The sequence below is a fragment of the Trichomycterus rosablanca genome, chromosome 3, assembly GCF_030014385.1.
Source record: "Trichomycterus rosablanca isolate fTriRos1 chromosome 3, fTriRos1.hap1, whole genome shotgun sequence".
Classification (NCBI taxonomy): Eukaryota; Metazoa; Chordata; class Actinopteri; order Siluriformes; family Trichomycteridae; genus Trichomycterus; species Trichomycterus rosablanca.
In genome coordinates this window covers 26,293,434-26,309,771 of record NC_085990.1, presented here as the reverse complement: position 1 = coordinate 26,309,771, position 16,338 = coordinate 26,293,434, and the positions used below count along the sequence as shown (strand labels likewise).

General features: G+C 41.8%; 1 protein-coding gene across 7 annotated transcripts in view; it reads right to left on the bottom strand.

Moving 5' to 3' along the window:
- kmt2ca (lysine (K)-specific methyltransferase 2Ca) overlaps positions 1-16,338 on the bottom strand; it is a 249,644-nt gene that overhangs the window by 90,905 nt on the left and 142,401 nt on the right. For all 7 annotated transcript variants that reach the window (XM_062991111.1, XM_062991113.1, XM_062991116.1 and 4 more), the window contains exons 13-14: positions 10,079-10,171; positions 8,254-9,029 (exon numbers count right to left, since the gene is read on the bottom strand). In XM_062991111.1, coding sequence (XP_062847181.1) covers positions 8,254-9,029; positions 10,079-10,171 — 869 coding nt within the window. The remainder of the gene's footprint in view (positions 1-8,253; positions 9,030-10,078; positions 10,172-16,338) is intronic.

Sequence of the window (16,338 nt, the reverse complement as noted above, 5' to 3'; positions counted from 1 at the left end):
GCTGGACAAACAAGTCCGATCCATGGAGGCCCCACCTCACAACTTACAGGAGTTAAAGGATCTGCTGCTAACATCTTGGTGCCAGATACCACAGCACAAGCTTCAGCGGTGTAGTAGAGTCCATGCCTCGATGGGTCAGGGCTGTTTTGGCAGCAAAAGGGAGACCAACACAATATTAGGAAGGTGATCATGATGTTATGCCTGATAGGTGTATCTTCTGTTTGTGAAACCAAACCAACATTGCTGACAAATGATTTTGTACATCATAACTTGTCTTAGTAAAGACATGAATAATGTACTGGGTCTTATTCGCTGCCATAAAGATGAAAAACAATGCAGACTTAAAAGAAAAGTGTTAAAAAGCTTAAAGGATTAAGGGAATCATGCATCCAAACACTGAGAAATACATATGGCGTTAATAAATGCTATTCTACTGCATGTTGCTTTAATGCAGAGTAGTTTTTAGATGTATTAGGTTGTGATGCTACCACCAAGTATTTGTAGTGGTGCTTCTGAAATAAATATATTTACTGACTCATTTAAAGTCCTCTTGGTTTTAGAAAGAGATTTTATATGTACATTTTAGATTTTAGTTATTTATCAAAACATTATATGACATCACAAAATTAGCTCACACAGTGCGCTCCCTGAATCAATTTTCATTATGGTTGTACTAAGAAGTCTGATTTAAAAGTACATAAATAAATGAAGGATTTGGGTTGATAAATTTGAAAACGCTGTAAAACATTAACGCAGGGTCATGTTAAGGACCTGCGCTCTATAACTGATGTGCAACTGTAATTCTGTCCCCAGAATGAAACAGGTGTGCCCGAGTCACACTTTCCAGACGCAGCAAACTGACAGTAGGCCAGCGATGCTGAATCACTCAACATGATGCACCTCATTATCCAGTGTCCACCCGTCTCCATGACAGCAGCATTGTGTATTTGTGTGTTTACAAAACAAGAATGATTATGTCAGCGCGACAGTTGGCATGATCAACACATTGAGCGAAGAAATGATCATACAGAGCATCACAGGCAGCATTTAGCCGGCTTAACGAGCTGATCAGGGCAAGCCTGTGTTGGTCTTAGTACCAAGAGAGTCTCTTTTTGTGAGAATGTTAAATAATAAGAATCAGCACAGTGTGAGCGATTTTGTTTTTACTTATAACATTATCTCTGAATAGTGTCAAGATTTGTCCCAAACTGTTTTAATCAGGCAGTTAATAACATGTAAAAAAAATAGTCATACATATAACTCCTCTTATAAAATCCACTAAAATGTGCACACACACAATATATCTTCATGCTGATGATGGGTGAGTGCACAAACATATGACACAACAATGACATGCATAATATATTCAGAAAGATTCAGCTGGAAAAATGAATTGAAAAGAAAACATAAGCAGGGAGACACACAAGCAATTAAATAAATAAAGAATGAGACATGAGTGATATTAATGTGGCTGAGTTAGTCAAAATTATGTTAACACTAATGGATTATTTTTCTTGTGCAGATAGACGTACACCATGGGCACGAAATGTGTGTCCAGGCTTTATATGGTACTGCTGCTCACTGGTTTTTGTGTGTTGAACACGATGGCGAACAGGTTGAGACTGTCCTGTAAATGATCTTACACATATGAAGTATGTTTTGTAATTAAATGGTTTCCGCCATTCAAGTGTTAACATAACTTTGACTAACCCTGTAATGGCCATGCAAAGCTGAACATGGAAGTGTTGTTGTGTCCTCAATCATCTCTCTCTTCAACAAAATCTAACACAACTTGCAGGAAGTAAACTGAACAGTGAGTGCATTTTCTACCTATTCTTCAGTTCCGATTTTCAAAGATGGAAATAAAGTCTCAAACCAAATCAATCAGCTACCAAATAAAGCAAGGGCGGCATGATGGCTAAGTGTGTAGCACTTGCATGTTCTCCCCGTGTCTGTGTGGGTTTCCTCCGGGTGCTCCGGTTTCCTCCCACAGTCCAAAGACATGCAAGTGAGGTGAATTGGAGATACTAAATTGTCCATGACTGTGTTTGATATAATCTTGTGAACTGATGAATCTTGTGTAATGAGTAACTACCGTTTCTGTCATGAATGTAACCAAAGTGTAAAACATGACGTTAAAATCCTAATAAACAAACAAACCAAATAAACAAAAACCTCATAATTACTCAAAAAAGCAAGGGTAAAACACTGCCTACTTAACATCGTTTACCAAAGAAACAATGACAGGTCCCATGATGCATAATGCAGGCTTTGTTAACCCTCATTTCACATGTCACTTTAATGCATAAAATACATTAGTCAGTTGTAGCCTAGTGGTTAAGGTACTGGACTAGTAAGCAGAAGGTTCAAACCCCACCACTGTCAGGTTGCAACTTGAGCAAGGCCCTTAACCCTCAATTGCTAAGACTGTAAGTCGCTTTGGATAAAAGCGTCTGCTAAATGCCGAAAATGTAAATGTAAAATTGTTATACAAACCCCATTTCCAGAAAAGTTGGGACACTTTCTAAAAATGCAATAAAAACTAAAAACTAAAAACCGCCGAAAGCTCCAACAATGGGCACGTGAGCATCGGAACTGCACCACGGATCAATGGAAGAAGGAGGCCTGGTCTGATCAATTACGTTTTCTTTTACATCACGTGGATGGCCGGGTGCGTGTGCGTCGCTTACACATGGCACCAGGATGCACTATGGGAAGAAGGCAAGTCGACGGAGGCAGCTTGATGCTTTGGGCAATGTTCTGCTGGGAAACCTTGGGTCCTGCCATCCATGTGGATGGTACTTTGACATGTACCACCTACCTAAGCATTGTTGCAGACAATGTACACCCTTTCATGGAAACGGTATTCCATGATGGCTGTGGCCTCTTTCAGCATGATAATGCGCCCTGCCACAAAGCAAAAATGGTTCAGGAATGGTTTCAGGAGCACAACAATGAGTTTGAGGTGTTGACTTGGCCTCCAAATAACCCAGATCTCAATCCAGTCGAGCATCTGTGGGATGTGCTGGACAAACATGTCCGATCCATGGAGGCTCCACCTCACAACTTACAGGAGTTGAAGGATCTGCTGCCAACATCTTGGTGCCAGATACCACAGCACACCTTCAGGGGTCTAGTGGAGACCATGCCTTGATGGTTCAGGGCTGTTTTGGCAGCAAAAGGGGGACCAACACAAGGAAGGTGGTCATGTTATGCCTGATCGGTGTGTGTATATATATTTAACACGTGGAATACAGTTGATCTTAGAAAGTGTCCCAACTTTTCTGGAAATGGGGTTTGTAAAGATACTGACTGTATTCTTGATCCTTAAATGGTTCTGCTCACTGTGTTTATGATCATGTAACTGTTCTACATTACTGCTACTTTCACTACGTAACACTGTTTACATTAAATATAGTATAAAGACCTGTTGATATAAAGCTTAGTGGCATGTTTTACACTCTAATGGGATGCTGTAACAATGTTAGATAAACAAAGTTTACAATGCTATAACAGTAAGCAGGTTCCTTGCTTACAGCACAATACAATACATATACAAATCCAGAACTATGTGAACCGTTCCTAACCTGCTATTGTCCGTTTTCAATAGCACATAGGTTCTGGCAAGAGTAGTAGTAGTTCACTGAAGGTGAGGCCTGCATTTCCCACCAAATACTGAGCACAAATACACAAAAGTTACTATGAATTGCAATAGCAACAACAGCATGGTTTTCAGTTTATCCCACTGCAGTTTTTGTGCTGTTTAATGTTCTTTAGCCCTATCTATTTTAATGTTTTTCATGGCTTAAGTTTGGGGTTTAAACATGACACTTGTGTGGTCTCGCTTTACCCATACAGTCCACTTTGGTACACTTGTGCCCTGGTCAAGAACATTAAACAAAATTAACATGGGTACTTAGGCGCAGTATGGGTCACTTGGGAATGGAAACAACCACTTAATGTGGGCACATGAATAAAAAAAATTTACCACACCACAGGGTATCATGCTGTGTAAAAGAGGAATTACTGTTAATGCAATTCAAAACAGTGCAATTAAGACCAGCATGATCATCTCAATAAAATAGTATTACCAACTAACTAGTAATAAAAAAGATGATATTTTGAGACACCAATATCCTAATATCAAAAATTAGAATATCAGCGAAATATGAAGGTTGAGCCTGGACCTGGGTGGACCAACCTCATAATCTTGGTATTAGCCATGCAATGTAGTGGGGAATCAAGCATGAGAGAGCAAGTCATCATAAAACAACCACATGGTGGTGGGACACTGTACAGTGTGCTTTACTGCACTTATACCAGAGTGACATGCTCTGCCGTCATTTTCAATCTATAAAGTTTCTACTCTTAGTTTTGTTATATCAGCAGTGAATCTTTAAACACTGAGCTTTTAACTTTTTGAGAAAGAACCCTTTAAAAATAAGCACAATAATATAAAAACCCTTGGTTTTGGCAAATTGATTTTCACTGAAGTAACACAACAGCAAGTCTTCACATACACCGACCAGGTATAACATTATGAGCACTGACAGGTGAAGTGAATAACACTGATTATCTCTTCATCACGGCACCTGTTAGTGGGTGGGATATATTAGACAGCAAGTGAACATTTTATCCTCAAAGCTAATGTGTTAGAAGCAGTAAGGATCTGAGCGAGTTTGACAAGAGCCCGATTGTGATGGCTAGACGACTGGGTCAGAGCATCTCCAAAACTGCAGCTCTTGTGGGGTGTTCCCGGTCTGCAGTGGTCAGTATCTATCAAAAGTGGTCCAAGGAAGGAACAGTGGTAAACCGGCGACATGGTCATGGGCGGCCAAGACTCATTGATGCACGTGGGGGGCGTGTAGCTCAAATTGCTGAAGAAGTTAATGCTGGTTCTGATAGAAAGGTGTCAGAATACACAGTGCATCACAGTTTGTTGCATATGGGGCTGCATAGCCGCAGACCAGTCAGGGTGCCCATGCTGACCCCTGTCCACCACCAAAAGTGCCAATAATGAGCAAGTGAGCATCGGAACTGGACCACGGAGCAATGGAAGAAAGTGGCCTGGTCTGATGAATCATGTTTTCTTTTACATCATGTGGATGGCCGGGTGCGTGTGGAACACATGGCACCAGGATGCACTATGGGAAGATGGCAACCCGATGGGCAGTGTGTTGCTTTGGGCAATGTTCTGCTGGGAAACCTTGGGTCCTGCCATTAATGTGGATGTTACTGGTTTGAGGAGCACAACAACGAGTTTGAGGTGTTGACTTGGCCTCCAAATTCCGCCGAAAGCACCAACAATGGGCACGTGAGCATGGGAACTGGACCACGGAGCAATGGAAGAAGGTGGCCTGGTCTGATGAATCACGTTTTCTTTTACATCACATGGATGGCCGGGTGTGTGTGTGTCTCTTACCTGGGGAACACATGGCACCAGGATGCACTATGGGAAGAAAGCAAGCCGGCGGAGGCAGTGTGATGCTTTGGGCAATGTTCTGCTGGGAAACCTTGGGTCCTGCCATTAATGTGGATGTTACTGGTTTGAGGAGGACAACAACGAGTTTGAGGTGTTGACTTGGCCTCCAAATTCCCCAGATCTCAATCCAGTGGAGCATCTGTGAGATGTGCTGGACAAACCAGTCCAATCCATGTAGGCCTCACCTCACAACTTACAAGAGTTAAAGGATCTGCTGGTAACATCTTGGTGCCAGATACCACAGCACACCTTCAGGGGTCTAGTGGAGTCCATGCCTCGATGGGTCAGTGCTGTTCTGGCAGCAAAAGGGAGACCAACACAATATTAGAAAGGTGGTTATAATGTTATGTCTGATCGGTGTATAATGTTGGAGAATTCAGGGAAAGGAATCTGAGAGCACTTTATAACTGCATTTTGTGGTCATTGTATCATTTTTTGTGGATTTAGATGCATGTTTTAAATTACTGTACTCCAACCATGATCTGTTTCATCTAACCACAGAAAAGCATTCACTCAAAATCCTAGTAACATCTAGAAAACTTCAGGCCCTCATGTTTGTGGTTAGATGAAAGGTAATGCTATTTTTCTGGCATGTGTTTGGGGGGAAAAACAACAGTTTAAAAAGCCATCTAATTGTAACCCCAAAAACAGCAAATAATATTTAGCAAAATGTGATTATTGGTGATGTTATTGTATCTATAACCATCATTTTTTATTGGTAAGCAGACACAATGGGTTTGTCTTCTTTGTCGCAGATACATTACAACTTTGTGTGTCTAATTTTTATAGCTATTATCTAAATTATGAAGGTCAAGAAATTTAAGTGTCATATTCACACCCTAAGGAAACAAAGTCACGGATGACAACCTTAAAGTCCATACCATCCTAAGTAAACGTTTTAATATTGTTAGTAATAAACGCTAATAATTGTGTTGTGGTACTATCAGGAAGATAGTAAAGGAACCCAGTCATCCCAGTAACGGACTATTTTCTCTGTTATGGTCTGGGAAGCGGTTTCTTGCTTTGAAAGCCAAAACAAAGAGCAGTTGGGGCCCTCAACCAAAATAGCAATCGTAACTAAATTTACACTAAATTACTCTACATGCATGTGTGTGTGTATATATATATACACCGATCAGCAATAACATTAAAACCACCTCCTTGTTTCTACACACACTGTCCATTTTACCTATAAAAGCACTTTGTAGTTCTGCAATTACTGACTGTACTCCATCTGTTTCTCTACATACCTTTTAGCGTCCTGTGACCACTGATGGTCTAGAAGATGACCAACTCAAACAGCAGCAATAGATGAGCGATCGTCTCTGACTTTACATCTACAAGGTGGACCAACTAGGTAGGAGTGTCTAATAGAGTGGACAGTGAGTGGACACGGTATTTAAAAACTCCAGCAGCACTGCTGTGTCTGATCCACTCATACCAGCACAACACACACTAACACACCACCACCATGTCAGTGTCACTGCAGTGCTGAGAATGATCCACCACCTAAATAATACCTGCTCTGTAGTGGTCTTGTGGAGGTCCTGACCATTGAAGAACAGTGTGAAAGCAGGCTAAAACAGTATGCAGAGAAACAGATGTACTACAGTCAGTAATGGTAGAACTACAAAGTGCTTCTATATGGTAAGTGGAGCTGATGAAATGGACAGTGAGTGTAGAAACAAGGAAGTGGTTTTAATGTTATGCCTGATTGGTGTATGTTACAAATAAACTTTGATTTAGTTTTCTTTTAAAAGGAAAGAGTGGCTCTACACAATCTCAAATCCCAGAACATTCTCCAGACTTCTTCTGATATATAGAGTCATGGTGAAAGAGGAAGGTCTGATCTACTGTATAACAAAATGTGTTACAGCGCTCGTTTCCTCACATCCACATCCCTAAAGCCCAAGACACATGAGAATCCAGAGGCCTGCACGTACACACGAACACATACACCAAACAGGAAATCCCAGTTGGACCCTACAACAAGCATCCACCCTTCAAAGATCACCAGACTGCAAAAGAGCATCCTCCAGAGAGGCAGGAGAGATGAAGGTAGAGGGAAAAACTCACCACTGTATCATCTGCCAACAATTCTCATCAAAACACAGGCACAAAGATGCTGATCAAACTAAATCCTCTCAGTCTCAATGGTTTACCCAGACTAGACACCTGCAAACAGCCATCTGTGGTTTCTTAAGAAACCAAGACAAACTCCTACTCTGAAGTCTACACATAGAAAACTGATGTTGTTTAGTTTAATTTTTAATTTCCAATGACTTGTATGGTCTCAAAAGGGGCTCATCATACTACCTATTTCCAAGTTCCGAGTGAATAGGGCTTGTTTTATGCTTCCCAGCTCAGTGAACAGCGATTTAAATTATATGCCACCCGAAAAGACTCCTTTATTTGTGCTGGGCATCAAACCCTTGGTATCTGTGCCAACTCCCAACCCCCTGCTCTGTGGATGTATTTAGTTACACACTTCAGAAAGAGGGTGGAGGGTGTCTCAAGCAGGAAAGCTACCAAAAACAAGAGAAAAAGAGCAAAAGCAAGAAGGATAGAACAACAGAGATCAAGCAGTCGAGAACAGCAAGAGCCCTTCCACATTAATTAATACACCCTTAATGACATGAGCGCGCAAAGGAATAATTACCGCACAGCTGCAAAGTCAAATTAGGACAGAGGATCTAGAACCCGCAGAGAATGCCAGCTTGATAAGATCCGACCAAAGCCACCAGCAGAAAAATAAACCCCATTCGACCTACCTGCTTCACTCTAGGTCTCCCCGGAGAAAACTTCCTCTTTGAGATGGCTGGTTTGCCCATGCCAATTTTTGGGGTGATTGGAAAGAATGCAGCTGCAGGCACACCCAGGCTGTACCCATAGGAGTTGTGTCCAGGTGTGTGTCTGGGTGAGGTCTCCAATGAAAAGGGTGACTGGCACAGCTTGGCTGAGCTGTCTGGGGAAAATGCTGGAGAACGCTTCAAGCTCGGTGTCTTGTCCTCTGTGGCAGGAGAGCTGAAGCCTGAAAAGCTGAGCTCACTTCCAGGCGTGGTAACCATCTCCAGAGTTGGGCTGCTTTCTGTGCCCAGAGGTACGTTCACCTCTACAGACGAAGCCTGCTCAGATGCCACCTCCTCTTCCTCATTTGCCTCCTCCCTTTGTCCCAGATTATTTTCCAGGTTCTGGTCAATATCCACAACCAAAGAGGTATCCAGAGAGGCATGGGTATTCTCCCCTACTACCTCCTTTAGAGCTGAAGTAGAAAACTCCATGGGCTCCCCCTGTGATTCTTTGGTAAGCAAAGGGAGAAAAGCTTTCGGAGCTGGCTCCCCGGCTTGCTCGGGCTCACGCATGATGTCCTCCTCCTTTCCAGTTTCCATTGGCATTATGGTTTCATGCAATGCCTCATCATCTTGGTCCACCACAGCGGCACAAGACTGGGATGAGAGTGGGGATGACAGAGCAGACGAGTGATGGAGTGAGGATGACCCTTCAGTCAGAGTCACCGTAACCTGGATCTCCTGAGCAGTCTCTATACCTAAAAATAAAGTCGTGACAGCAGAACAGAAAATGTATCACTTAATGTTCCTACGCACATGCTTTATGGTCAGCTAGATGCAAAAAACCTGAGATTTAGGCATAAAACCCATCTAGTTCAAACATCTGAATAATTGGGTGACATTGTTAGATTGTTTATAAAAATAAGTACTTGTTTGGATAATACCATGTTAAATCTCATGCCACAACGTATGACGCTTTTAACCTTTTGGGGTTTTTTTTGCATTTTTCGCAATTTTCCTCCCAATCTAGTCGTATCCAATTACCTGATTGCATTATGCTTCCTCTTTACTGATGCTGATCTCCACTTCTGATTGGGGAAAGCGAGACTGACACACGCCCTCTCCGACATGTGTGCAGTAGCCGACTGCATCGGCAAGTTCAGCGAATTCATATGTGGATCAGCTTTGTGTACGGAGAGCCACACTCTGATTAACGCATTTTTCCCTGACTCTGTGCAGAGGTCGTAATTGCATCAGTTATGAGGTCCCTATCCGGCTTCCCACCCTGTACGAACAACGAGCCAATCGTTGTCCAAATATACTGCAAGCAAATGATGGTTTAAGGCATTGCTCAGGGATCCAACAGTGGCAGCTTGGTGGTGGGGCTTGAACCAGCAACCTTTTAAATAATAGCCTAGTACCTTAACCGCTGAGCTAATACTGTCTTAAGAAGCAATGTAACTTCTGAATGTTTTTAGAAGGTAAAAGCAAACGCCAAACTCATGTATGGCATTTAGCAGACACTCAAGTAAGGGAAAAGGGGGTTAAACAGTGGCAACAAAGGGAAGTGATTGGGCTTGAAACAGCAACCAGGAGATCAATATAAGTCTGAAAAGCCAAGGCTTGTTAGACTCCAGAAGACAAAATGTGGTAGCAAGTTATTGACATTTTGGTGATTCATGTTCAAATTGTACACCTATAGCTATAGTGCAGGAGTCCGTTAGTTCTTCTTGAATGCATTTCAACAATGCGGATCAGTCAGTCAGTGATTAAAGATAAAATAGCAAGAAATGCCAAGTGTAACCACCTGATGGAGACTCATCTGGCTCTTCTGGCACAGAATCAACAGTGTTGTCCAGTGAAACGTCCTCCTCCTCCGTCTCGACTGCCATGAAAGCATCTGCAAAAATACAGAAAACAAAAAGCCATTAAATGCTTCATATTTATTTTAAATATTAAACATCACAAAGCTTCATATCAACACGTCTTCATAGTGCATTTAATGCAAACAGTGTAACGACGTAAATGTGGCAGTAGGGTGGCCAGTTCAGCATCCAAAATGTACATTTCATACAAGTACAGCACAGAACAAAAAAAACAATAGGTCAACTATTTGTGTACTTTGGCTCCCAAGTGGCCAAGAGATTCGAAGTTCAAGTATTAACATTATTATCAATACTAGTTCATTATCATTTCCATTATTTTATTATTAATATTATAACAGGTTACACACAGACCCTTATGTCTAATGTGAAAATCCCTGAAATCCTTTAAGCAAGGCATAAAAGACATAACCGTAAAATAAAGCTAAAAGAACTAAACCATTTTGGGGAAAAAGATAAAGTAAATAATAACTAATAATAATAATAACAGAAATAATAATTTAAATTTCATGGTAAATATTCATGTATTTATGAGCAGGATTATTCATGAACAGTTTAGTGGAACTGAAGTGGAAGTAGAAAGTTAGATCTCTTTTTCGTTATGCTATGTAGTTATTAAACTACATGCTGTGTAAACAACTGTGTTCCTCGTCATCTTGAGGGTTAAGCAAACCATCGAACAAAAGGACTGCACGTGCAGTAATTGTGGTGTTGTAGTTGAAATGGGTGTAAAGTAAAAAGCAGAGAGTTCTGTTTGTTTTCTTTCCTCAGTCTGCATGTTCTCACTGTGTAGCAAAAAAGGGACTTAGATCAAATATGCAGAGTTCACTAGTGCTATCATGTAGTTAGTGCACCTGCAGAACTAAAGAGACGCCATCGTGCCATCAAAGACCAGAGAGAGAGACAAAAAGAAATAAACAGAGACAGAGAGACAAAGAGAGAGAGAGAGAGAGAAGGTGAGAAGAGAGATGAGAGAAAAACATAAGAGACAGAAAGACACAGAGTGAGACAGCGTGAGTACATATAATTCCCAAAAACAGTTTAAATAAAAATAAATAAATAAATAAAACATTTTATTTTGTAAAAACACACTAAATCTTAATCTGACTTCTACATCTTATTCCCAAAAGTTGAAACAAGGGCAAAAAAAAAGCTCACCTGAACTACACTGATCAGCCATAACATTAAAACCACCTCCTTGTTTCTAAACTCACTGTCCATTTCATTAGAACCACTTACCATATAGAAGCACTTTGTAGTTCTACAATTACTGTCTGTAGTCCATCTGTTTCTCTGCATGCTTTGTTAGCCTGCTTTCACCCTGTTCTTCAATAGTCAGGACTCTCCCAGGACCACTACAGAGCAGGTATTATTTGGGTGGTGGATCATTCTCAGCACTGCAGTGACACTGACATGGTGGTGGTGTGTTAGTGTGTGTTGTGCTGGTATGAGTGGATCAGACACAGCAATACTGATGAAGTTTTTAAACACCTCACTGTCACTGCTGGACTGAGAATAGTCCACCAACCAAAAACATCCAGCCAACAGCGTCCCGTGGGCAGCGTCCTGTGACCACTGATGAAGGTCTAGAAGATGACCAACTCCAACAGCAGCAATAGATGAGTGATCGTCTCTGACTTTACATCTACAAGGTGGACCAACTAGGTAGGAGTGTCTAATAGAGTGGACAGTGAGTGGACACGGTATTTAAAAACTCCAGCAGTGCTGCTGTGTCTGACCCACTCATACCAGCACAACACACACTAACACACCACCACCATGTCAGTGTCACTGCAGTGCTGAGAATGATCCACCACCTAAATAATACCTGCTCTGTAGTGGTCTTGTGGAGGTCCTGACCATTGAAGAACAGGGTGAAAGCAGGCTAAAAAAGTATGTAGAGAACAGATGGACTACAGTCAGTAATTGTAGAACTACAAAGTGCTTCTATATGGTAAGTGGAGCTGATAAAATGGACAGTGAGTGTAGAAACAAGGAGGTGGTTTTAATGTTATGGATGATCAGTGTATGTGGGTAACATTGGGTACAAAAAAGAAATATTAATTAAATAATTAATTAATGGCTCAGATGCTTACGAGCAAGAATTGGTCAAAGTTTGCAAAAATAAAACTGCATAAGCAAATAGTCCGACAGTTTATGAACAGTGTTTCTCAAAACACAACTGCTAGAAATTTATGTAATTTAACATCTACAGTTCATATGCATTACCTGCTTAATTTAGCAAGACAGTGCCAAAGCCACAATACCCATGTTACAAAAGCATGGCTTTGGAGTAAGGGAGTGTGGATGTTTAACTACTCCTACTGATTTTATTTATTTATTAGGATTTTAACGTCATGTTTTAAACACTTTGGTTACATTCATGACAGGAACGGTAGTTAATCGTTACACAAGATTCATCAGTTCACAAGTTTAATGTCAAACACAGTCATGGACAATTTTGTATCTCCAATTCACCTCACTTGCATGTCTTTGGACTGTGGGAGGAAACCGGAGCTCCTGGAGGAAACCCACACAGACACAGGGAGAACATGCAAACTCCACACAGAAAGGACCCTGACCGCCCCACCTGGGGATGGAACCCAGGACCTTCTTGCTGTGAGGCGACAGTGCTACCCACTGAGCCACCGTGCCGCCTGTCTCCTACTGTTAAACAGCCTGAGTGTTTTATCAGCTGGAGTGTTGTGAAAAGGAGAGGAGACATAACACTGAGCTAAACATATCACAGTCTCAAATTCTGTGGAATGTGTTGCAGCCATTAAAATAAAAATTAGCAAAATGAAACAACAAAGCTCATCTAATACAGATCAGAAAGGATATGCGAATCATTGCTGAATGTTTTCATGTACATTTTTGTTACTGTTCTCACAGTGAGTGAGTAAGAGAGAGTGTGAGTGTTTGTGAGTAAAAGAGATAGATGTATGTACATTAATAATAGTGATAGCAGTGTAGAGCGATGAAAACATGCATTTCCACCAAACCCACAGTGCAGTGTTGTGCAGTGCAGTGCAGAGGGATGAAAGCTCTGTAACTTTGTACTGCCAGCTACTTATAAAACAACGGAAGAACACCAACTTGCTGCACAAAACTCCCTAACATCCCCCCCCCAAAAAAAAAACACACAGAGCATCAGTGTTTACCACCGAACAGTAAGAGTAAAAACCACAACCATGCTGCCACATAACACACACACACACCTCTTTAATTTCTTTTCTTTACACACACACACACACACACACACACAAAATGTTTGGAGTGCACATGTATCTGTATTTCAATGCATACCCACATGCACATACAGTGTATCACAAAAGAAAGTACACCCCTCACATTTCTGCAAATATTTCATTATATCTTTTCATGGGACAACACTATAGACATGAAACTTGGATATAACTTAGAGTAGTCAATGTACAATTTGTATAGCAGTGTAGATTTACTGTCTTCTGAAAATAACTCAACACACAGCCATTAATGTCTAAATAGCTGGCAACATAAGTGAGTACACCCCACAGTGAACATGTCCAAATTGTGCCCAAATGTGTCGTTGTCCCTCCCTGGTGTCATGTGTCAAGGTCCCAGGTGTAAATGGGGAGCAGGGCTGGTAAATTTGGTGTTTTGGGTACAATTCTCTCATACTGGCCACTGGATATTCAACATGGCACCTCATGGCAAAGAACTCTCTGAGGATGTGAGAAATAGAATTGTTGCTCTCCACAAAGATGGCCTGGGCTATAAGAAGATTGCTAACACCCTGAAACTGAGCTACAGCATGGTGGCCAAGGTCATACAGCGGTTTTCCAGGACAGGTTCCACTCGGAACAGGCTTCGCCAGGGTCGACCAAAGAAGTTGAGTCCACGTGTTCGGCGTCATATCCAGAGGTTGGCTTTAAAAAATAGACACGAGTGCTGCCAGCATTGCTGCAGAGGTTGAAGACGTGGGAGGTCAGCCTGTCAGTGCTCAGACCATACGCCGCACACTGCATCAACTCGGTCTGCATGGTCGTCATCCCAGAAGGAAGCTGACGCACAAGAAAGCCCGCAAACAGTTTGCTGAAGACAAGCAGTCCAAGAACATGGATTACTGGAATGCCCTGTGGTCTGACGAGACCAAGATAAACTTGTTTGGCTCAGATGGTGTCCAGCATGTGTGGCGGCGCCCTGGTGAGAAGTACCAAGACAACTGTATCTTGCCTACAGTCAAGCATGGTGGTGGTAGCATCATGGTCTTGGGCTGCATGAGTGTTGCTGGCACTGGGGAGCTGCAGTTCATTGAGGGAAACATGAATTCCAACATGTACTGTGACATTCTGAAACAGAGCATGATCCCCTCCCTTCGAAAACTGGGCCTCATGGCAGTTTTCCAACAGGATAACGACCCCAAACACAACCTCCATGACAACTGCCTTGCTGAGGAAGCTGAAGGTAAAGGTGATGGACTAAACCCAATTGAGCACCTGTGGCGCATCCTCAAGTGGAAGGTGGAGGAGTTCAAGGTGTCTAACATCCACCAGCTCCGTGATGTCATCATGGAGGAGTGGAAGAGGATTCCAGTAGCAACCTGTGCAGCTCTGGTGAATTCCATGCCCAGGAGGGTTAAGGCAGTGCTGGATAATAATGGTGGTCACACTAAATATTGACACTTTGGGCACAATTTGGACATGTTCACTGTGGGGTGTACTCACTTATGTTGCCAGCCATTTAGACATTAATGGCTGTGTGTTGAGTTATTTTCAGAAGACAGTAAATCTACACTGCTATACAAGTTGTACACTGACTACTCTAAGTTATATCCAAGTTTTATTTCTATAGTGTTGTCCCATGAAAAGATATGATGAAATATTTGCAGAAATGCGAGGGGTGTACTCACTTTTGTGATACACTGTATATATATACACTGATCAGCCATAACATTAACCACCTCTTTGTTTCTACACTCACTGTCCATTTTATCAGCTCCACTTACCATATAGAAGCACTTTGTAGTTCTACAATTACTGACTGTAGTCCATCTCCATCTGTTTCTCTGCATGCTTTGTTAGCCCCCTTTCATGCTGTTCTTCAATGGTCAGGACCCCCACTACAGAGCAGGTATTATTTGGGTGGTGGGTCATTCTCAGCACTGCAGTGACACTGACATGGTGGTGGTGTGTCAGTGTGTGTTGTGCTGGTATGAGTGAATAAGACACAGCAGCACTGCTGGAGTTTTGAAACACAGTGTCCACTTACTGTCCACTCTATTAGACACTCCTACCTAGTTTGTCCACCTTGTAGATGTAAAGTCAGAGACGATCACTCATCTATTGCTGCTGTTTGAGTTGGTCATCTTCTAGACCTTCATCAGTGGTCACTGATGCTGCCCATGGGGCGCTGTTGGCTGGGTATTTTTGGTTGGTGGACTATTCTCAGTCCAGAAGTAACAGTGAGGTGTTTAAAAACTACATCAGCATTTCTGTGTCTTATCCACTCATACCAGCACAACACACACTAACACACCACCACCATGTCAGTGTCACTGCAGTGCTGAGAATGATCCACCACCCAAATAATACCTGCTCTGTAGTGGTCCTGGAAGAGTCCTGATCATTGAAGAACAGCATGAAAGGGGGCTAACAAAGCATGCAGAGAAACAGATGGATTACAGTCAGTAATTGTAGAACTACAAAGTGCTTCTATATGGTAAGTGGAGCTGATGAAATGGACAGTGAGTGTAGAAACCAGGAGGTGGTTTTAATGTTATGGCTGATCAGTGTATCTACACACACATACGTATATAGACAGAGTGAGAGGGATGCAGTTTTATCTTGACAGAATAATTCTATTTTGTTGAATAACTAGCACACCAACAACTGCACGATAACATGAAGCATTATTAACCACAAATGACAGCAATGCTAACCACCACAAACTGAAAATGAAACAATCAGGGCAGAGCTACAACTCATGATTGCATGCACCAGAAACGAAGATACAGACCTCTGCAAATTCTTGTGTAAAAACTACAAGTCTTTACAAGGAAAAAAACTTACATACATTTCACTGCTCAATTATTGTTTGTTCTAAAAATAACGTGCAAAAAAATATGGCATATTAACAGCTCTCGTTCCAAATCATGTTTACAATCACCTGTGGACATCACCTGTTTGAACTCGTATTATTCAGG